The sequence below is a fragment of the Peromyscus eremicus genome, chromosome 19 (genome assembly GCF_949786415.1).
Source record: "Peromyscus eremicus chromosome 19, PerEre_H2_v1, whole genome shotgun sequence".
Classification (NCBI taxonomy): domain Eukaryota; kingdom Metazoa; phylum Chordata; class Mammalia; order Rodentia; family Cricetidae; genus Peromyscus; species Peromyscus eremicus.
Genome location: NC_081435.1, coordinates 2,711,630 through 2,734,547, shown reverse-complemented (window position 1 = coordinate 2,734,547; position 22,918 = coordinate 2,711,630). Strand labels below are relative to the sequence as shown.

The window sequence follows — 22,918 nt, the reverse complement described above, 5'->3', positions numbered from 1 at the left end:
GCCAGTCAGAGCTGACAGATTCTGTGTCTCAGAAAGCCACTCTTGGTCCAATGAGAGCTGGCAGAGTCTGTGTCTCAGGAAGTTACTCTTGATCCAATGAGAGCTGGCAGTTTGGTATCTGTGTCTCAGGAAGTTACTGGGTTCACAGGCAGACGGGTATTTGGGTAGGGTGTGGAACTTATAGATTGCAGGGTCCAATGGGGGGGTTTGGTGGGGGAGGGGCCTTCCCGAAGGAATTTTCCCTGCTGGCCAGCAACTGGGGCAGAGTTGGGTGGGGGTTCCCAGGGGACTGGCTGTGTCCCAGGGCCTGGGTCCTAGAGGCGGGACTCTCTGGGTGGGAGAAGAGTCACTCCTTCTGTTTACTTTTTATAGACCAGAAAATATATAACATTACTAAGAGTCAGAGCTGGATGAATGAAAGGGATATTTAGACAGACACAGGTGTAGCTATGTACAATGATGAATGCCTGTAGTTACAGCTACACAGGAGGGTGAAGCAGGAGGATCACTTGAGTTTAGGAGTTCAAGTACAGTCTGGGAAACATAGCAAGACCAATCCTGTCCCCACAATCATTAAATAAGGGACTGGAGATATGGCTTAGAGGTTTAGATCACCTGTTACCTTTGCAGAGGACCTGGGTTCTGTTCCCAGCACCCACACTGAGTGTCTTACAATCACCTTGTAGCTCCAGTTCTAGGAGATCTGATGCCCTCTTCTGGCTTCTGTGGGCATCTGCATGTATATGGTGCATGAAAAGTCACACAGACACACATACACTTAAATAGTAAATAAATATTTTTTTAAAAATCAGTAAATAAATGAATACATACTTAGAGGCTAGAAGTTGAACTAGAGGTTAGTTTCCTTTCCCATGTAGATCACATTGACTTCTCTTTGTGTCCTTGGATGGATGTGTAAGATTTGAAAATTGGCACCGACATCATCTTGTTGTTCATAAGCAAACGCCACAGCCCAAGTCATTCTTTGGTCCAAGCGGCAGAAGGCAGCAGGAGGCAGCAGGACCTCTATGGCGGCAAGCCCTCTGTAAACAGAAAAAGGCTGATTTATTTATGTATTTCATGTAGGTGGACGTTTTGTCTGCATGCATGCCCCCCAGAAAAGGGCATCGGATGCCATGGGACTACAGTTATAGGTAGTTATAAGCCACCATGTGGGTGCTGGGAATTGAACTAGGGACCTTTGGGAGAGCAGCCAGAGCTCTTAACTGCTGAACCATCTCTCCAGCCTCTGGATCTCGCTCTGTAGGCCAGGCTGGCCTTGAACTCACAGAGATCCACCTCGCTCTGCCTCCTGAGTGCTGGGATTAAAGGCATGCGCCACTACTGCCTGGCAATTTATTTGCTTTTTAATCTAAATGTTTTTGTTCAAGAGAATTAAAGAGTTTTGAAAGACTAATTAATTATGTTTTTTTCACTTTCATACAGAAAACATCGCCCACAAAGATCTGTAGGTAAGTTAAAAGAAAACACCCCAAGGATGTAAGATTTGACTTGAGTTTAACTTAGCTGGTAAACTGTTGAAGGAGGTATTTATTATGAACTGTCATATATTTGTACTTTGTTTCTTATTTTTTAAATTACTCTCTTTTTGCAATATTTCCTGCTTATCCCGTGTGGGGAGGCATTGTGTATTCTAGCTGGTCTTCCACTCGAGGGAGCCCCTGATCCATCCATATTCTTCTCCTCACTAAAACCAACCTGTGCGGCCCAGGAAGCTCCTCATAGTGACCCCTGCTCATCCTTCTCTGCCTTCATTGTCCTCTAGGACACAATAAAGTCACCATGGCTGTCAGAGGAGGGTGGACTGAGTGAGTGCAGAGGCTTCTGGGCACAGGCTGGCCTATGTTCTGACCCTCACAAAGGTAGGGCCTGGCCATGAGGGGTGCTCAGCGCCTCCTGCCTAGGGCCCTAACAGCAAGTCTGGGTACAGTCAGTCCACAGCCACATGTTATGGCAGGGAGGGCCATTGGGATGAATTGCATCACTGTTTCCAGTGTACTGAGGTTGTGACTCTCAGGGTGTATATATTACACGGTGTGTGTGTGTGTGTTTGGACATGTCTATATGCATGTGATCTATATATAGAATATAGAATTCCATGCTTAATAACATATTGGCATAAGATGCCTTATAATGCCATATGTAAAAATCTCCTGAAAGCCAGGTATGGTAGCACAGAAAACCCTGTAATGCCAGCTTCTCAGAAGGCTGAGGCACGAGAATTGCAAGTTCAAAGTCAGCTTGGCAAGGTTGTGAGATCCTCTCTCATGATAAAGAATAAAACCAGGGCTGGTATAACTCAACGTGGTGTGTAGCTGGAAGTTTTCTCTGGTCCCACCCAGCCTGCGATCCCACAGCCGCTTATAAAATAATCACTCAGAGGCTTAATGGTATTTACAAACTGTATGGCCTATGGCAAGCCTCTTGCTGGCTAGCTCTTATATCTTAATTTAACCCCTTTCTATTAATCTATGTTTTGTCACGTGTTCTGTGTCTTACTGGTCTGCTGGCATGTGTTCCTTGGGCGGCAGGCTGGAGTCTCTCCAGACTGCGCCTTTCTCTTTCCTGTCTCTCTCCTTGGATTTCCCACCTGCCTCTAAGCTGCCTTGCCATAGGCCAAAGCAGCTTATTTATTAACCAATGGGAACAGCATATATTCACAGCATACAGAAAGACATCCCCCAGCAGTGGTGCCCTTGCCTAGCATGCATGAGACTATAGGGCCAGGCCCCATTACTGAGAAAATGTTTCCCTCCAGGACGGTGTGTGTCTTGCATAGCCTTTAATCTTGGTCAGTTCTTCAGCCTTTCTCTGTATTTTCTTTTTTAATTTGCCTTCCCATTAAACGTTTTTAAAACTACAGTTATTTTTTGTGGGTGGGGTGTGTGTGTGTGTGTGTGTGTGTGTGTGTGTGTGTGTGTGCGCGCACACACTTGTGCCACAGCGTGTGTGTGATATGTGGAGGTCGAAGGACAACTTACTGGGGTTGGTTCTCTCCTTCCACCATGTGTGGACCAGGAATTAAACTGAGGTCACCGGGCTTGGTGACAAAGGCCTTTGGGTCTCCACGTTTGTGAAGGTCCGGGCCTATTGTTTGTGGACTGAGTTTGGTTTTATTGTATTATTTCCTCATGACTCAGTTCAAAGCACCTAAGACAGTGAGGTACCATGGACTCGATGCTGTGTCCTGAGGGCATCTTATCAAGAAGCACGTGACAGCTGTGCTCTGTTGTTAGAGATATTGAGGTCTTAGACAGAGTGGCGGTGGACAACACGGTGTTCTTTCCATGCTGCGTTCATTCAGTCGTTGGCGTGGTTGTGGTCCGATCCCCCAGTTTGCCTCTTTCCGGTCTGGGGGATTGGTGGTGAGCAGGAAGATTTTTGGAGTGAGCCAACCCTGGTTTTCAGGTGCTCTGAATTCTGGGCTTCAGGAACAGGCTAGCTGAGCTCCTGAGGAGGAACTGCCCGGCTGTCAGCGGAGCTCATCGCTGTGAGATGATGGTCAGGGCAGCCGGGTGCTTCAGAGTCGCTGGCCACTTGTAAGTTCCAGTGGGTGGTGCGTTTCTACCCCCCCCCCCCCCCCGTCTGAGATGTGCTTTGGTGTTGAAAGCTGAAGTTGCCTGTTGTGTCTGCCTGTCCACAGTGCCCTCTTCCTCGTGGCTGCTGCAGGGTGCCTTCCCTTCCAGGACGCGCAGGTAAGTCCAGCGAACTCACGGTACTGTCAAGACTCTTGCAGCTCACATCGATGTGCAGTGTTTCTGTGCCTTTCTTTTTGAACCACGATAGCCTGGCCTGGCAAAGTTGCTCAAAAGCGATAAGGCTGGCTACCTCGTGGCCCAGCCTGTCCTTTCTCCAGGCCTTAGACAGTGGTTCCTGGAGGCGTGCAGTCTGACCTGCCTCAGGAACCTGTGATCCCACGCCTCGGTCACCCCAGCCTTGGGTGCTCAATCGAAGTTGCTTTTTCTTCTCATCCTTTTTAAGACTTCTTCTTCTGCAGGGTGGTTTCACTGGCATCCTGTGCCCAGGCTCTTTATCTTCTGAGGCACTGAGGGGCCCCTTTCAGCCCTAGTAATCACCTCATTGCTAGTTTTTTTCTTCCTTACTTGCCTTTCTTCCTTTCTCCCCTGGCATTCTCAAGACTCTACCAAGTGTCAGGCACTGAGCTGGGATCCGGGAATACAAACAGTAGTCTGTTCCAGCAGAAATCGGAGGCCATTTAGAGCAAAGGAGAGGGGAACAGGCCAAGGCAACAGATCATTATAACATGGGGAAGCCAGGGATCTGCCAGGGAGACATTAAGGTTGGGAAGCACCTACGAGGCTTAGGGGTCCTATTTATGATCAAAGAGTTAGTGTGGTCCAAATCAGCTAGTAAGTGTGTGTTTTAGAATTTTATCCAGAGCTTTGTGATGCTGGAGCAGGCCTCTCCTGACCATGCTTAACTACAGGAGAATGAGGGGGCTTAACAGGAGAGAAGGCAGGGCGACTCGGGGTGAGGTATGGCTATTCTGGGACTTACCATCATGTCAGACCTGTGGTGTGTCTAGTCTGTTCTGATCCCTGCCTCATGCAGAGAGAGAAGCGGAGAATAAGGAAACGAGTGTGTTTGGTGATGGTAAGTCCTATAGAGACTAACAGTAAAGAGGAAAGGAAGGAGTCAGTGAGGTGGGCAGTGAGACTGCTTGTCTGCCATGTGGAATGCCCTGGGTTCTATTGCCAAAGAAAATTAGTAAATACAGAGGGAGGACGGGGTCTCCTTGGTCGAGCTGAAGGGGAAGCATTCAGGCTTGGGAAAATGCAGGATGTCCTTGTTCTCCGGGTTGGGAAGCTGTAGATGTGACTGAAGATGTGCTTGTTCTGTCTCTGAGTTTCGGGGAGTCCCTTCGTGGTCACCAGATGGTACTTGGGGAATCAGGGTTTCCCTTTGGGGTTCTTAGTTTTATTAATAAAAAAATTAGGAGTGAACTCAAACAGAAACTGGGGGACAACTTTATTAGAGTTAAGCTATAAATCTCAGCAGCCGGAGAGAATACTGGAGAGAAGGGGGCAGGGAGCCATGCCTTTTAAGTTAAGCTGGCTGGTGTGGAGGTCAGCCGCAGGGTGGCAGGCAGCCGCCATGGTTGAGGAGGAGCAATTCGTTAAAGAAAGAATTAGGAAACCCAAAGTGTCAGAAAAAGCATATGTAGGTTCTGGCCAGCATCTGGAAGAAAGATAGAAAAAGAAAAAAGTTTACATCTGTCTTACTTAGGGTTTCTATTGCTGTGAAGAGACACCAAGACCACAGCAACTCTTAAAAAGGAAAACATTTAATTAGGGTGGCTCGCTTGTAGTTCAGAGGTCAGTCCATTATGGTGGGACATGGCAGAGCATAGGCAGACATTTTGCAGGCAACAGGAATGGTCTCTGACATTGGGAGTGGCTTGAGCATAGGAGACCTCAGAGCCCGCCCCACGGTGGCACACTTCCTCCAACAAGGCCACACCTCCCAGTAGTGCCACTCCCTGTGAGCTTATGGGGGCCAATTACATTCAAACCACCACAGCATCTTTCTGAGTTAGAAAGGTGGACACAGCTGAACCCCATTACTACCAGTAGGGACTGTGCTGGGAGTGAGAATTCTGGGAAGTCAAGTCAGTATCTCATTAAAAGGATACTTATTCCATTTGTCTCTTTAGCGTGTTTTAAGGCGAGCCCACTTTCCTGGAGTGGTCCTGCATTTCTGTGGATAGTTCCTGCCAGGTCTTGGACCCACCCAACCAGATTATCTCTTAAGGGAGGAGACAATGGCATGTTTCCACCTAGAGAGAGATCCCATTCCTTACCACAACAATCATACAGGTGTTTGGATGTCATGAGTTTATAGTTGAGCACATTGCGGGAGGGAAGAGGGGACACTGGAGAACCCAGGAAAATGTTTGGGGAAATGAATTGATTCTAGGCCCTGGGAAGGTTCTCTGGAGCCTTTGGCTTGTGTATTCACCTGGTTCCTCATTGCTGTACAAATTTCTGTTTGTCTGTAATTTAGCTTTCCTTTCCTTTTTAATTCTGTGTTACAGTTTGATCCAGATGGCTATTTTTGGGCTGTAATTCACTTATTTTGTGTAGGTAAGTTTTTAAAAGTGTTTTCCTTAAATAATTGAGGACTGTCCTTCAGCTCTTGCTGTGTAGCCGTTTTTTAGTGACTCTATGCAATAGGGAAATTAAGATATTAGGGTTCAAGTTTAAATGGACATTTTCCAGATTTTTTTTTTTCTACTTTGGGCTTTTCCTCAGATATTTCCATTTTCAACATAATTTCTCCTTTGTGCCCAACTCTCCTTGGTTTGGTTTTTGCTGGTAATGTTAGTTGCTCTTCCATAAAAATGTGGACTCAATGTGTGCGAGGGGGCTCAGTAAAGAAACTACTGATGTGACTGCTCCATTGGGGCAAGCTTTCTGTTGTGGGTAAGGAAGAGAAAATATTCAGAGGCATCTGGGAGAGTCCAGAGCAGAGAGAAAGGAAAGCAGGTTGGACATGGCCAGAGCTAGGGAATCGGGAGAGCAGGAGGGAATAGCAGAGATGTCGAGCGGTCGAGCGTAGCGGAAAGGAAGTGCTGGCTCAGGGGTGGGCAGATGCAGATTTAAGGAAGGACTCCTTTGGGGGATGGAAAACCTGTTCACAAGGTTAGGAAAGAACGCCTGCTTTATCTAAACCATTGTAAATCCTTCTGTATAGTCCACCTGCAGCTCATTTCTGGACATAAAGGCTTCCTGAGAGACATTCAGAATGTCATGTCTAAAATTCTTCCAGTAGCAAACAAAATCAAAACAAAACAAAGCGTGAAATTAAAAAACAATCTGATTTTCCTTCAGATCCTGAGTTCGGTGTTTCTTATTTGACTTTGTTGTAATCAGAAATCTCAGGGGTTTCCCTTCTCCACGTGCATCATGGGAAGGAAATGAAACTGGCCGTTAACAGTACCACCTGGTCACTCCCGGCCAAGTGCTTCCTGCCGGCAATGGAAGTGCCTGACGGTATCACGGGATTTGCAGGCCTGCAGCCCTCCTGTTTGCTCCCTCCTGTCAGTGTGTGAGACAGGGAGAAGGGCAGCACCCCTTCCGGGCCTTTCCCTGTGAAACCGAAGAACCAACCTGCCTCCATCATAGGCTTAAAAGCATCTTCTAGCAAAGACAACTAGGTTCATTCCTGTTTATGATCAAACCTCTGTTTCTCAAGCACTGGGCTTCGACCCACTTGTGACCTTAACTACAAATGGTTCTGTACTGAGTATTCCAGGAATGGCAACTATGTCTTTGTTTCAAAAAGTTAACCATCTTGCAACCCTTTGTTTCAAAAGGGTTGTTCTGACTACCTGTTGTTATGACCACCCTGCACTCATGTCCTTGTTTCAGAAGGTGTTATGACTAACTTCTTGTGCTTATGTTCTGCTCCTGTAACCCCGCCTACTTTACCCACCAAATCCCCCATTTAGAAACCCTCTACCCCTGAACTATAAAAACCTTGTCTTCCTCATGTCCAGTACTGACTTCTCAAGCCCTCCTTAGGGGGAGGCAGCCCACTTTAATTAATTTGGCCTTGATGATTTGGGTCGGTGGTCTTTCTCCTCATTTTGGGATTAACAAAATAGGGACAAAGGGGCCAGCACTCTTTTGGGGTCTGGGGCCCAGCTGCCTTTCCCTGTGGATTTTTCTGCTTTTCTGGAAGTGTGGGCAGCTCTTTAAACAGAAAGTGCCACTGACTTGTGTCCTTTCATATCTAGGGGCTTACAAAATACTTCGGAAATCCCAGAAGCCCAGCGTGTTAAGGTAAGCTCTTAATGTTTGGGGAGCTGGCTGGCTAAAGAGATGAGACCTGCGTGTGATACAGTCTTCCCTGTAAGCCATTGCAGCCAGGAGAGCAGATGGCCCCAATGCCATCCCTCTTGTTGCCAATTGGGCCACTTACCTCTTGTCAACTACCTTTAGCAATGAGTGCAGAGGCAAGGAAGTTCCCTCCCCTTCAGGCAGGGCCATTTAGGTGATAATTTAATGAAATGCCTGTACCTCTAGTTGTTCAGGATGTACTTGACTGCACCTAGCTCAGAAGGGCAACTTCTGTGTTCTTGTTTTCACCGGCCCTAAAATTTGACTCCGTTTATATCTGGAAGTCTCCCTAGTTCCCAGTCATTTGTCACCAATGAAACAGCCTTGGTGAATGTAAAATTTAAAAAATTAAAATTAAAAAAAAAAAAGGAAAGGAAAGAATTCTTGTCTGCACTGAGCTGGGGCTTGAGACTGACCAGCTGGCCTCTGGGTGTGGGCATGTCTGCAGGGCCAGAGGGGATGACTCCCAAGCCAAGGCCCTGTCCCTGTGACTTGTACTTCTTGGATTGCCTTTTCTTCTTTAAATGAAGTATTTTTGCAACCAGAAGCCAGCAGAGCCAGGTGTGGTTGTGAATACCTGTGAATTCCTCTTTGGCAAGAGGATCTAGAGCTCAAGGCTTGACTAGGCTCCAGAGAGAAACCATGTCTCAGAAAGAACAAAGCCACATCAAAGTGCACGATGCCCACTTAAACCTGAGGTGGGATGAATAGCACATGGTTCTGATAGTTTAAGTGTGTACCATGTGGAGTTAGAGCATATACCGAGATAGAAGTTTTTAGCCGAATTTTGAATTTATTTGCATATTCTTGATTTTAAAAAAAGAAACATTATTGTGTGTATGGTGTGCATATGTGAAGTGTGCTCATGCCGTGGTTTGTATGTAGGTGAGAAGACAGCTTTGGGGAGTCAGTTCCTAGAGAGCAAACTGAGGGCCTCAGAATAGCAATACCAGCTGAGCCACCTCACTGGCCCTGGATTTGTATCTGCTAAGGATGCCAGCCCTGGAAGCCAGTGCATCCTGTGGAACAAGACAGTCAGCAGAGCTGATAGCTGACAGTCTTTTCAAAGTGGCCACGCGTAGTGGGAAGCAGCTGGCCAGGTGAGGTGTGTTAGCACTAACTGGCGACTGTTCCGAAGGAGCGGGCCATTGAACCCGCATTTCCTGCCTCTGTGACCGTTGGCTGCATGTCGGCTGCTGCCGTGGGCTTCGCCATTCTAACCCAACGTCTAGTTTGAGGGAGCTGGTTTCTTCTTTACTTATTTGGATAACTAACTTGAAATAAGGATATATTTTTTTGTTTGATCCTGAAATGAGTTGGGTGTTTTGTCTGTTTGTGGGGTTTTTTTTCCAGTTTTATCATGTCAGTAATCTAATTTTCTCTTCCTTCCTTCTTTCCTTCCTTCCTTCCTTTCTTCCTCCTTCTTCCCTCCTCTCTCCCTCCCTCCCTCCCTTCTTTCTTTCTTTCATTGAAAGATTGTATGAGATTCTTTTCTCATACATTATATCCTGGTTATAGTTTCTCTGCTCTTCCCCTCTGGATCCACTCCTTTTCTCTCTCTCATTAGAAAGGAACAGGCTTCTAAGAGATAACAAGCAAACATGACAAAATAAAATATAATTAGTAAAATATAAATAAATTAATAAAATACAATAAATTAATAAAATTAGTAAAACTTCCATATCAACACAGCAACCCAACAGGAGGGAAAAAGTCCCAAAAGCAGGCACAAGAGTCCGAGTCAGAGACCTATTCGATCTCACAGTCAGGAGTCTCATGAAAACATCATGCTAATAGCTGTAATACGTACTCAGAGGACCTGCTGCAGACCCGTGTGGGCCTGGGCTTGCTGCTCAGTCTCTGTGAGCGCATGTGCGCCTTGTTAGTTGATTGAGAGGGCCTTGTTCTCCTGTGTCCTCCATCCCTTCCGGCTCTTACAGTCTTTCTGCCTCCTCTTCCATGGAATTCCCGAGCTCCGAGGGGAGGGATTTGATGGAGACCTCTAATTTAGACACTTTCTGCATAATGTCTGGCTGTGGGTCTCTGTATCTGTCCCCATCTGCTGCTGGAGGAAGCCTCTCTAGTGATGACTGGACAAGGTGTCGATTCATGAGTATAGCAGAATATCACCAGGAATCAGTAATCAGTTCATTCTTTCTTCCTTCCTTCCTTCCTTCCTTCCTCCCTCCCTCCCTCCCTCCCTCCCTCCCTCCCTTCCTTCCTTCCTTCCTTCTTTCTTTCTGTCTACCTACCTATTGACCAGTAGTGTTGGTTTTACCCTAGGTATTTGTTTACCTTAGGACTATCTAGTCTCTGGTTCTCGGTTACCCAAGCAGTGTTGGGTTTGGGTTCCCTTTTGTGGGGTGGGCCTTAAGTCAAACCAGACATTGGTTGGCTGTTCCCACAAGTTCTGTGCCACCATTGATTGCCCTAGCATATTTTAAAGGCAGGACAGATGTAGGCCCAAAGTTTTGTGGCTGGGTTGGTATCCATATTTCTCTTTCCGTAGTTTGGCGAGTCCCTTCCTGCACCAAAGAGACAAGAACACGGGGTGAGGTCTCCACGTAGACACCAGCTCTCCATGTTCAATGAGTTGTGTGAAATTTAAAAAGTTATTTCAGGTCAAATGACAAGAGTTGATCTCAAATATGAAGGGCTCCTTCTCCTTTGATAATTTATGAAATCAGTATCTTGGAGGTCGAATTTATTAATAGAGTATAATGACCATTTATAGATTTAAAAATTCCATTTTTTTTGGGGTCTTACCTTTTTCTCTTTCTAATTTCTCAGTGACATTGACCAGCAGTACTTAAACTATATATTCAGGTAAGACAATTTACATTTTTCAAGAATACTATGTATCTTACTTAGAAATGAGTTTTTAATTTTCCAATGATATTTTGATTAGAGAATTTGGAACAAGTTGGCCTGCTAGGAAAGCAAGTTTAAATTTTGTGAGTGGATCACATTCTGAAGAATCCACATGCTTGTCCTGTCCTTAGTCCAGACAAGAGGAGCTTCTCTGGCCTTGAGCTTCAGAGGGTCCCACCCTTCCCTCTGGGTGCCCACACCTTTGCTTCTAGACTGCATCCTGTATAAGCTTCTAGAATTGTACGTAAGTCCCTTGTACAGGTGGTCCTGAGATTGGCTCTTGTCTTGTCTTCCATCTTTCCAACACACACACACACACACACATACACACACACACACACACACACACAGACACCAGGGTACAGAGCAGAGAGCTAGAGGCCAGATCCCTCTGATGTGAGGCTTCCAACACTCTCAGGATTCTAAATCTTAATCTAGACTTTAGGCTGTTTTCATGGTGTATTTGTTAAGGTGGCTAGTCAGGTCTGAAGCTTAATCTATAACCTTTTAAGCATGGCATATGGACTCCTGTGTGTGTCCTCACCCAGCCAGCAGAGGATGGTCACCCTGCTGTGTGGGATGTGGACTCCTGTGTGCCCTCACCCAGCCAGCAGAGGATGGGTCACCCTGCTGTGTGGGATATGGACTCCTGTGTGTCCTCACCCCAGCCGGCAGAGGATGGGTCACCCTGCTGTGTGGGATATGGACTCCTGTGTGTCCTCACCCCAGCCGGCAGAGGATGGGTCACCCTGCTGTGTGGGATATGGACTCCTGTGTGCCCTCACCCCAGCCAGCAGAGGATGGTCACCCTGCTGTCGCTCAGGATGGTTCTTAGGCTTTAACGCCTTAGGCGGTCTGATGCAGAGATGTGACTGAGAAGGTGAGACTTGCCACTTAGGATCTGAGTGTGCCTCGCGTGCAGACTTGCGGTGAGAGGACCGGGTGGGACGTACCTTAGCACTTGGTGGTGCTGACTGCTGATGGAGTTACTTAAGACGAACATTCCCAGCAGCTCCATTTCAGAGAGAGCTCCTGCTGTACTCAACCCAGCAGTTATTGAAACACCCCTTAGTATTTTGATTTTTAATTAGGTTGTATGTGTTTGTATGAAAACAAGTCCTAGCAGAGGCCAGAGGAGGACGTAAGATCTTCTGGACTTAGAGTTACAGATGTTTGTGAGCCTCCTGATGTGGGTGCTAGGAATTGAACTCGGGTCTTCTACAAGAGCAGTACACACTAACCAATGAGCCAGCTCTCCAGCCCCGACAGCACTGTGTTGAATGTAAAATTCACTCCAAGCCTGACGGTTTGCTACCTTTACACTCAGTCAAAAAAAAAAAAAAAGGCCCCAGTCATAAGATATTTTTTCAGAAAAACTGCCAATGGTTCTTGGTATTTCAAAATGTTCCTCAGCGCTAGAGTTCAGTGGTAAAGTACCCAGCATGTACTAGGCTTTGGGTTTAATCCCTAGTACTTTAAAGAAAAGTATTTCTCAGATGTTGGGTCATAGTAAGTAGTTCTGCACAGAAGATATATGCCATGCAACAGAGGTATAGCAACATGGAAAAATTTGCCTCTGTGGTCCTCAGCTCTTTGCTCTGTCCTTTTGCCCTCCATCAGGTGTGAGGACATTTATTGCCTATGACCCTGTACTAAGGACTTCCTGGCTGTGGCTGTGGCACACTCCAATAACTCCCCAACTCTGTTCAGATTTTTGTTGTTGTTGTTGTTCAGTAAAGTGGTGAAGACATTTGAATCAAAGTGAGAACCACTTTTCTTTTCTTTTTCTTTTTGTTTTTTTGAGACACGGTTTCTCTGTGTAGCCCTGGCTCTCATGGAACTCTTCTTCATAGACCAGGCTGGCCTCGAACTCACTGAGAACCACCTGCCTCTACCTCCCGAGTGCTGGGATACAAGGCACGTGCCACCACCACTGCCTGTTGAGAACCACTTTTCATCTGGTCACTACTGCTTGATGCTGGGAAATCAGCGTCTAGAAATCTGCACTCTGCTCAGTCTATGGTTTGTCCCTGTCTAGGCCAGCTTGGAGCACTGCCCGCCAGGGTAGAGATTGGTTTTGGTCGCTCAGGATTTTGGGGGATGGCTTAGGTGGGAGGTTCTCAGTGTTTGGCGGATATCCTTCCTTCACTGAGAATCCGTTTGCTCCTGACTCTCACTCTGTGCTCTCCCACCATGTGCTCCCACTCCCAACACACCTAGCGGTGGGTACCTGCATCAGAACCCATTTTGAGCATCTGCTGTGTGCCTTATACTGCTGTGCTTGAGACCCAGAGGTAAATAAAACATGGTTCTTCCCCTGAGAAGGTTCAGTGTAGGAATAAGGAGAGGGCAACCCATTTGTGCATTTCAGTAGATGAATACGGCCACAGTACAGGGAAAGGTTGACTAGAGGGCTGAAAAAGAACTGAGACTTCTAAATACAGATGTGCCTTCTATCTGCATTTTGGAGAATTTAGGTAATAGATGAGAGGTCCTTGTATTGTAAATTCTTTCTGATCTCGAGTTCCCCCAGTGTATAAGATAACAACTATGATGTTGCTAACACATTCTCTACTTCTTTGTTCTCCAGGTGAGATTATGCACAAGTCTGTCAATGGGGAAGGGACAGGCCTTCCCTGGGGTGTGGCTCAGTGAGACAGAAAGCATGTAGGCTACGGTTTCGAGATCACTGTCCCCTAGGTCTTCCTGGTGTATTCCTGTGAGCACTGAGATGTCCTGTTTACTGTTCATTCTAATACTAGAACAGATCCTGGCCAGGCCCACAATGGCTCAGGCTTATGGTCAGCTACTGAGGAGACCGAGGCAGGGTGATCCCAAGTTCAAAGTCTGTCTTGGGCTACAAAGTGAGGTCGGGGTAGCCTGGGCAGTTTAATGAGACCTTATCTCTAAAAATCAACAGTAAAAATAGGGATGAAGTTATAGCTCAGCAGTAGAGTACTTACCAAGTATGTATGAGGCACTAGGTTCAATCTGCAGTACACACACACACACACACACACACACTTGATTATAATTTCAGGAGTTATTGCTTCATGGCAGGATAAGGGGACCCCTTTTCCATCCCAAAGTATCTCCTAGGACCTGCCATGGTACCTTAAATACTACCAGGATTACCTTATTAGGTTAAAAAAAATCAGAGTTGACTCTCTAATCCCTATTTGCAATTTCACAAACCCTGCCTTACCCCCTACTTGTGCCTTCCTGGGAGACCAGAACCATATTTTACTCATCTTGGGGTCACAAGCAATCAGGCATACAGTTGATGTTCAATATGGGTCCTAATGGACTCAGTCACCTCTCTAAATGTATTTGTGGTGAGAATATGTCTGAAAAAAAAAATATGACTTGAAACCCCTTAGAGTTCTAAGATTAGAAACTACAAAGACTAAAGAGAAAACTGTGCTAATATACAAATTATGCTCTATATAATACCCAATGAAGAGCAGACCTTTTAAAAACCTACTCCTTGATGAAATATTTACTGAGTGCCGTGTGTGTGTGTGTGTGTGTGTGTGTGTGTGTGTGTGTGTGTGTCCACATATACATTCTGTGTTATCAATCTATAGGTTCTTGAATAATGGGACCCAGGGCTTGATCCCTTCCACTTTCTCATAAGCCTTTTCTCTTCCCATCTCTGCTGTTCTAAGAACATCCCACTTTAAAAAAAAAATCAAAAGCACAAGATAGGGCTTAAAATGATGCTCATCAGCAGGGTGCTGGGCTAGCATCGTGAAGCCCTGGGTTCAGCTTGACTCTGTGTTTTAGAGGAAGAGTCTGGAAAATCACAAGTGCCCAGATGCTGTCCTTGGAGATGTTGATATAAGCCAGGATGCTGGGCTGTTCTGTGATACAGCCTGGGTGTAGACCTGAGCAGGCCTTCCTGTTCATGTAAACCCAACTCATAGACAGTAAGTTTTGTTTTGTTGTTGGTTTTTTGAGACAGGGTTTCTCTGTGTAACAGTTCTGGCTGTCCTGGAACTCACTCTATAGACCAGGCTGGCCTTGAACTCACAGAGACCCGCTTACCTCTGCCCCCGAAGCACTGGAATTAAAGGGGTGCACCACTGCCCAGCTTAGACAGCAAGTTTTATTCCTACACTGTAACTAGATCAGTTGCCTAGATGACTTGGAGTTTTGCTAAGTGCAGCAGCAGAAGGCGGGATTCGGCCCTGTGCAGTTAGCCCTATGCAGCAGGAGTACATGGAGGTGGAGAGACTTCCAGAGAAAGGATGCAGTGCCAAGACTGAATGTGGCCCACATTACAGACTCCCTCCTTTGCATCCCTCAACACTTGGTCTCTATTCAGCAACAGCTTAGGTAGTTTTCAGCTATGCAATGGGCAGATAAGTAGATTTGTGAATCAGTTGAAAATTTAACTACTTTTTATACAGTTCATGGTTTTTTATTAATTTTTTTTATTTATTTACATCCAACCATAGATTCCCCTCCCTCCTTTTTTCTCGTTCCCTCCCCCCACCTCCCATCTTACCCCTCCCCCTCGCTCCCATTTCATCCGCTCCTCCTCCTCCAACATCTCTTGTTCAGAAAGGGGCAGGCCTCCCATGGGCATCAACAAAGCATGACACATCAAGTTGAGGCAGGACTAAGCTCCTCCCCCTGCATCAAGGTTGGGCAAGGCATTCCAGCATGGGAAATAGGTTCCCAAAAGCCAGCTCATGTGCCAGGGACAGGTCCTGATTCCACTGCTCAGAGCCCCACAAACAGACCAAGCTACACAATTGTCACCACATGCAGAGGGCCTAGGTCGGTCCCTTGCAGGCTCCCCAGCTGTCAGTCCAGAGTTAATGAGCTCCCACTAGCTCAGTCAGCTGTCTCTGTGGGTTCCCCCATCATGATCTTGAAACCTCCCCCCCACTTGCTCGTACAGTACCTCCCCCCTCTCCTCAACTGGACTCCCAGAGCTCAGCCCAGTGCTTAGCTACACAGCCCATCTTATGACAAAAATATCCTTAGCTCACACTCAACAGCTAGCTTTTAGATTGCAACCTACTTGTAATTTGGAACTTGCTTTGTTTAGCTTTCAAATAACGGTTGTACGTTAAATGAACATTATAATAGGGCCCACCAGGGCCAAGGAAAGTAATAGATGAAGGAGGGACCTGAAACCCTTTTTGTCCTAAGCACGGCCCTCTTGCCAAGGCATAAGCCCTTCTGAGAGATTTTCATTCTCATGGGGTCTGGGTTGAAGCGGAAAGTCCAGTGAGTGTAGACAGTTTTCTCTTGGGCAGTATAACTGGTAAAGTGGATGGGGATGTGTTTTGAATGCAGCTTTGGGTGTGTGGGTGTGCTGGAGAAGGCTTCCTGCTGCTTCGCTGCACTTCATGCTGGTTTTGTTTTCTTTTCTTTTCCAGCGTGGCACTCCTGGTATTTGCGTCTCATCCCACAGGTAAAGCGCTCTGGTGTTTATTCACAATCCTGTTCACTCAGGACTCTGAGCCCGGCTGTATCTCTGAAGATGTTGTGTAACAGAATATGAGGATGTGAATGGGCTATAGATTTGAAGCTGCTCTTTCCCAGTTGGTGGAGCGGACTGTAGCTCAGGGGTAGAACACTTCCCTAGCACGTACAGGGCACTGGGTCAATCCCAGCACTGCAACACAGGAAGACGAAAAATCCTCCATTGTGGATTTATTGTCCACGAATTTATTCTTATCCCAATTTTAAAAAATTACCTTGTAATATTTTGAACTTTGAAATTTTTAATTAGCCTACAAAATAATAGGCTCCCTTATGACATTTCATACACGTCACTGTCCTTCACTCATGACCTTACCCTGCTACTGCCCCATGGCCTCCCTCTGCCTCTTCCTCTGTCTTCTTCCCCAGTAGTCTGCCCCCTTCACAATTTCATGCCGTGTGTGAAGCCTAGAGTCTGTATGTGAGGAAAAACCTGGGAGTTATCTTTCTGAGTCTGGCTGGTTTTGTTTGATATGATGATCTCTAGTTCTGTCTATTTGACATAATATTTGTGTGTGTGTGTGTGTGTGTGTGTGTGTGTGTGTGTGTGTGTGTGTGTAAGAGAGGGACGGAGGGAGAGAGAGAGAGAACTGCTCTTCTGTGCCGGTTTTAAAGTATTTGGTGAAACAGCTCGAGTTCATTCTATTTCTAGTTAATATCATTTAAAATGTTTTTAGTGTGTGTGTGTGTGTGTGTGTGTGTGTGTGTGTGTGTGTGTGCATGCATGTATGCATACATTTTTCAACATGCGTGTGGAAGTCAGGGAACATGTTCAGCAGCAGTTGGTTCTCAGCAAGTAGGTTCTGAGGATCAAACTCAGATAATCAGACTTGGCTGCAAGTGCATCCATAGAGTCCATCCCGCTGTCCCCACCGGCATCGTTTTTAACATAATTTCTTATTATAGTTGCCGCCCAATCTTTTTAATGCTGGAGTAAAGAGTTGGTTTTCCACTTAGTTTTACTTTGCTGTTGCCTTGGTTACTCTGAGGTGGTTTTTCAGATTTAGGGATTCCCCCAAATGCTCTGTTCTATCATGCAGTTTATTTTTTCACTTTGAAAGGTTTTTGAAGTACATCAGTCCATTTTCTGTTGCTAGTATAACACAAAACCACAGCCTGGGTAAATTATCTTTGAACAAGAGGCTTATTTTGGTTCCTAGTTCTGGTCCAGGTTCACAGGGCTACTTCCGGTAAGGCTTTCTTGTTAGATTACTAGGGTTTCCAGGGTCAGATCCTGAGCCCTAGCAACCCAACAAGCTAGGCTCGGCCCTCAGTCAACGGACTAGTTAAGAAGATGAGTACTAGCAAAAAGCCGAGAAAGGGTTTAATGGGTGTAACCGTATTGGGAAGAGGAACGAGTGAAGAGGTTCACTAAGTCTCCACACCCACGTACGATAAGAAATTATGTTAAAATCATGTCACTTCAGAACATCTGCATTTCAGCCAGGCGGTGGTGGCACACGCCTTTAATCCCAGCACTCTGGAGGCAGAGGCAGGTGGATCTCTGTGAGTTCAAGGCCAGCCTGGGCTACAGAGTGAGTTCTAGGACAGCCATAGCTACATAGAGGAACCCTGTCTTGAAAAAACTTTAAAAAAGGAAGAAAGGAAACAAATACACAAATAAACAACTAACTAAATTGTGGGTGGGTGGCAGCCTTTTACTTCATTTAATCGTAGTTCATCTCTCAAAGACCCCATTTCTCATCACCTCTTTTGTTTTTCTTTTTAAATCTTCCTTTTACCTCACAAGGTAGATTAGACTTGAGCATGAGTTTTGGAGAGGACTTGCTTCTGGTCATGGTGTTTTATCAGCAGTGGTAACACCACCTAGATACTGCTGAATGTCCTCACCATTGCCACATATTGAAGGCACCACATGTCCTACATGAGTGTCAGCAGTAAACGCTTCCTGTTTGTCTGTCTTGCTTGTCGTCTGTCTTCCCACCACACCTCTTCATGCTTTGGGCCTTACAGGTGTTTAAGGTGCCTCTTGCCTTTAAACGGCAAGTTCCACTTGCGGGTTCCCCTGGCCTCCCCATTTATTTACTTCCTGAATTAGTCTCAGTGGATTTCTCGCTCTCGCTCTCGCTCTCGCTCTCGCTCTCGCTCTCGCTCTCGCTCTCGCTCTCGCTCTCGCTCTCGCTCTCGCTCTCGCTCTCGCTGTTTCCAATTTATCAAGACCTGTTTGTCCTTCAGCTAAGAGATTATGCTTTTAAATATGTCACACCACCATCAGAGCTGGAAGGCATTTTAACCGTAATCCCAGGTGCTACCAAATTTTGCAAGTGAGAGTTGAAGCTCAGAGGAGTTAAGTGCCATGAGCAGGATGAGGCTGGGCAGGTGTGTAGGAGCGGGAGTCTGGAGTTGAGGGCACCTGACCTCGTGGTCTGGTCCTTTTTAATATCTGCTTTCCTGGGGCTCCACATGGAAGTGAATGCATTTCTAGGACACCGGGACTTGCCTCCTGCAGCTGCTTTTGTTCTGGTGTTTTCCCCTCCAGCTCTCAAACGTGGATGCTGGTGATAGTTTATCTGTTCTGGCCACCGATCCAACCTTTTACCCTGAGCTACCGCTAAGTTTTCAGGTCAATACAAAAATACCTTGGAGGGATTGCTGCTGTCTGGGTCAGCAGCCTGAGAGTATAGAATGGCTTGCACAGAGGAATCGTCTTAAATGAGCATCAGTTTCTCTTTTCAGGCTGTGCAAGTACTCTGTTATTAGATAGTAGTGTTGAGTACACAGCTGTGGCTATACTGAAATTCAAAGTGTACGTTCTCAAAGGGTGAATTTATGATATGAATTATATCTCAATCAGAAAGTGTGTCAGAGACAAAAAAGAAAACTCTAATTTGAGAACTGATTTGGAGTGTGGTCACACTGAAAGAGGAGTGATTATCCTTCAGATTATGTTTTTTGGGGCTTGGAAGTGTAGACACTTGCTTAGCATGTGTGAGCTTTGGGGTTCAATCCCTAGAACTAGAGAGAGAGAGAGAACCACCACCCCGCCCCTGCTGCTCTCTTCCTGCTTGCTCTTCAGGCTTTAAACCATTGCATGGTAATGAGGGTTGGTCCAGAATAGAGTCTTGCATTATAGAGACATGTGTGACACCTGTAAGCTTGTCATATGAGTCCACCTGTGACTTCACATTAACCAAAGTAGTCATGGAAGAGGCTGGGTGTAGGAAATTTAGTTCATGAGAAGGATTTTTGCAGAGCTGATGATTGGCCTCTTATGTCAAGGATAGCCTTGACCTCCCTTGCTCTAACAGCTGAGGCTCTCTAGGAATTGAATGTCCTCAAATTTCCAAAGTCCTGGATGTTTGAGCATCATAGTCAGGCTCCTGCAAAACCCCTGACAAAGGTAGGTGCGGGGTGATGAGTAAATGTTTCAGCATTTCAGAAGAAGCTGGATCCTTCTGTGTGTACTAGAAGTAAGTTCATGATCTAATTCTTGAGCAGGGACATGGTAAACCACACTGCCTTCCTTGTATATTGAGTAATATAAAGGTGTCTGTAGATGAATTTCTAAACTGTCTTATTAAATAAGAAACACAGAGCCAAATATAGGGGTAAAAGCCTTAGAGATCAGGGAAATAGTGAGAGATACCAGCTAGCTTTAATTCGCCACACCGTTGTAGCTTCCCAAGAGAGCTACTTCCTGTCTGCCCAGGCTTTTATTGCCTTCCTGTTCTGCTCTCTCGTTGGCTCTTAGCCCAGCTACCTCACTTCCTTGTTACTGCCTGTCTGTACAGACCTCCAGGTCTCTATGGTTGGTACTGGGATTAAAGGCCTGTGTAACCACGCTTGGTTGTTCCCTAGTATGTCCTTGACCACAGAGACCCTGCCTGCCATGTAATTGGATTAAGGGCGTGTGCTACCACTGCCTGACTTTTGTGTTATGGCTTGCTATGACCTCTGATCTCCAAGCAAACATTATTTATTAACATACAAATAAAATATCACTACATTTCCCCTTTTTTTGTCTAATAAAAATAAAAAAGAATAAAAAAGTTAAAACTAATTTAAGAAAAACTATATACACTAAGTACAATAACTACATACAATATATACAGGCAATAAATACATCAACAAAGTCTATTCCATTTGCATTTGACAAATTCAGAGAAAATATTCCGTTATCTATTCTATTTTGGTGAGTCCAAAATGTACCTAATTCACTTTCTATCCTAACTTATATTACCAACAGAAAACTATCCTATGATGTCTTTCAAATGTTTACATTTTATACCTCCTCAGTGAGTTTCTTTTCTGAAATTTCTTAACAAGGAAAACTGTAACTACAACTATCTAATCTTCAACTCCCTCAGAAACCCAAGAAGAAAATAATATTACCTAGAAAAGCAGGAAGTGCAAACAAACAACTTCCAAAAAATATGAGTTGACAGAAACAGCCAGCTGCCTGGACAGTCACCCTAGGTTTCTCCACAACATTGGGGCATCATCTTCAGCCTATAGGCTTAGCGTATCTGACAGACTCATTTGTGAAGTAGGATGTACACAAGGCCTACAGTTCGACCTCACATTAGATGAGAGTAGTCCATGTACCAGATAAACCTGAATTCTACCAGTGTCCTGTCATGATTCAGGATTTTAAATTCTGGAAATCCCTAGTGTTTTTGGAATTTGACTGCCTATCATCTGGCTTGTGGGTGGCTTCATCTCAGTATCCCATTCTTCTCCACATCCCATTCTTCTCGGCTTGTGGGTGGCTTCATCTCTTTTATTAAATGTCAGTCTACCATTGAGAGGTTAGACTCCGTCAGCTTAGTTACTCTTTCAAGAATAACTGTTTCAGCTGTCATTCCACTGCACACCAGAAGCCATCGGTCCACTGCCTTTTCAGCTGCCTTTGAAGAAAGGGGCACTGTACCTTTTCCGGATTGCAAAGCCACTTCAGCGATGGTGCCGTATTGTTCTGGCCTCAGAGGAAGCCTGTTTCTAAAGCCACAACCACACCTGTCTTGGCAAGGATCGGTAGTCCTTTGTTTTGTGTCCAGTCTGTCCATTTTGGACAACATACTGTCAGCAGTCGATGCCAGGACACTTTGTTGTCCAGTGGCTAACTTTTGCCACAATGAAAGTTAACTCCATATGCATTTTCTTTAATGCCCATATCTTCTCTGAAGTAGATTGGTGCTTCCAGGAGCCAATATGTCTCATAATCATAAAAAAAGAAAAAAATCTAAGTTATTAAAACATTTTAAATGCCATATTCTGTAGATCTCTGAAGGGTTTGAAGATGACCTAGGTTTCTTCTGGGGCTGGGGAGATGGAGCCAACCTGTTCTTCTAGCCTTTTACTTCACAAGTTCCTGACAGGGTTCAAGAATCTTAGAACCATAATTGGGAAGACCCCTCACTCCTTTTTCTTTCAGCTTTTTGACCAGGAGTAGAGAAATTCTTCCCATGTCTAAAAGTTTGCACTTTGTATTCTTATGAGGTCATCTTCTGTGGGCTTAAAGCAACCAGAAGAGCAGGGAGATCTCAGGAATATGAGCCACCGATGACCTTGGTTCATGGGTGCCATTGTTGATAAAGCAGCAGCACTAGCCACTCTTTAGGGGTGATCCCCCACCCCATTCCCTGCCAGTTCCAGGGCTGAGGTGGGGAGACAGGAAGTTTCCCTGTGCTGCACCTCATGTTAAGTGTCGCAAGGCTTCCTACGTCACCATTGCAATTTTGTGCTCTGTAACCTTCAGAGAAGTGGGTTCATGTCCGCTGTTCAGCAAAATGCCAACTGGACCTTAGCCATGCCACACTTGATTGCAGAATCCTCATGCGGCTGCCGTCAGGCGTGAGTCAGTCCCCAACCACTTTGATGCCTGTGCCATGTAACTCAGCACAGAGTAGCACAGAGTGCTGTTTTGTGAACATCTTTACTTGTCTTTTTAATTTTTTAAAAATTATTATTATTTTATGTGTATGTGCCTGAGTTTATGTATGTGCTGCACCACATGGATGCATGTACCTACAGAGGCCACAAGAGGGCATTAGAGCCCCTGAGCTAGAGTTACAGTGGTTGTGAGCCGTGTGATGTGAGTGCTGGGAGCCGAACCTGGGTCCCCGGCAAGAGCAGGAGGTGGCTAACTGCTGATCATCTTCAGCCCCCAGCGTCTTCACACACTCTTAGGCTCCTAGACTGAGCACTCCTGGGGTTGGAGTGAGCTACACTCCGTAACCTCATGCGGTGTTTACAGCACTGTCACTGACCTTTGCGGTTTGAGGGCAGATAGGCTTCCTCTCTGTTTAAAAACTCACTTCTGCCAGTTGTGGTGCCACCGCCACCGCCATTAATCACAGAGCTAGGGAGGTAGGGCAGGTGGGTCTCTGTGAGTTTGAGGCTGTCTACGTAGTCCTAATTGTCCTGGGACTAACTAACTGTGTGTGTGTGTGTGTGTGTGTGTGTGTGTGTGTGTGTGTGTGTGTGTTTCTTGTGCTTTTTCTTTTTCTTTGTTTTTTTTTTCAGTTATTTGCTTGTTTGTTTATTTAATTTGCCTGTTTGTTTTCTAGACAGAGAGAGAAGTGGAGTTAGATCAGTGGAGAAGTGGGAGGATCTGGGAGATGAGGGAGGGAAATCCATGATCAGAATACGTTGTATAAAAAATAAAAGTGGAAAAGCTTGTGAGGGAACCAACAGGGAAGCAT

The 22,918-nt window shown here is 45.7% G+C and overlaps 1 protein-coding gene across 1 annotated transcript in view; it reads left to right on the top strand.

The window, feature by feature from the left end:
- Tmem241 (transmembrane protein 241) overlaps positions 1-22,918 on the top strand; it is a 127,012-nt gene that overhangs the window by 38,212 nt on the left and 65,882 nt on the right. Inside the window, exons 8-13 of the mRNA XM_059246451.1 lie at positions 1,447-1,472; positions 3,665-3,716; positions 6,077-6,125; positions 7,781-7,826; positions 10,674-10,709; positions 16,148-16,182. Coding sequence (XP_059102434.1) covers positions 1,447-1,472; positions 3,665-3,716; positions 6,077-6,125; positions 7,781-7,826; positions 10,674-10,709; positions 16,148-16,182 — 244 coding nt within the window. The remainder of the gene's footprint in view (positions 1-1,446; positions 1,473-3,664; positions 3,717-6,076; positions 6,126-7,780; positions 7,827-10,673; positions 10,710-16,147; positions 16,183-22,918) is intronic.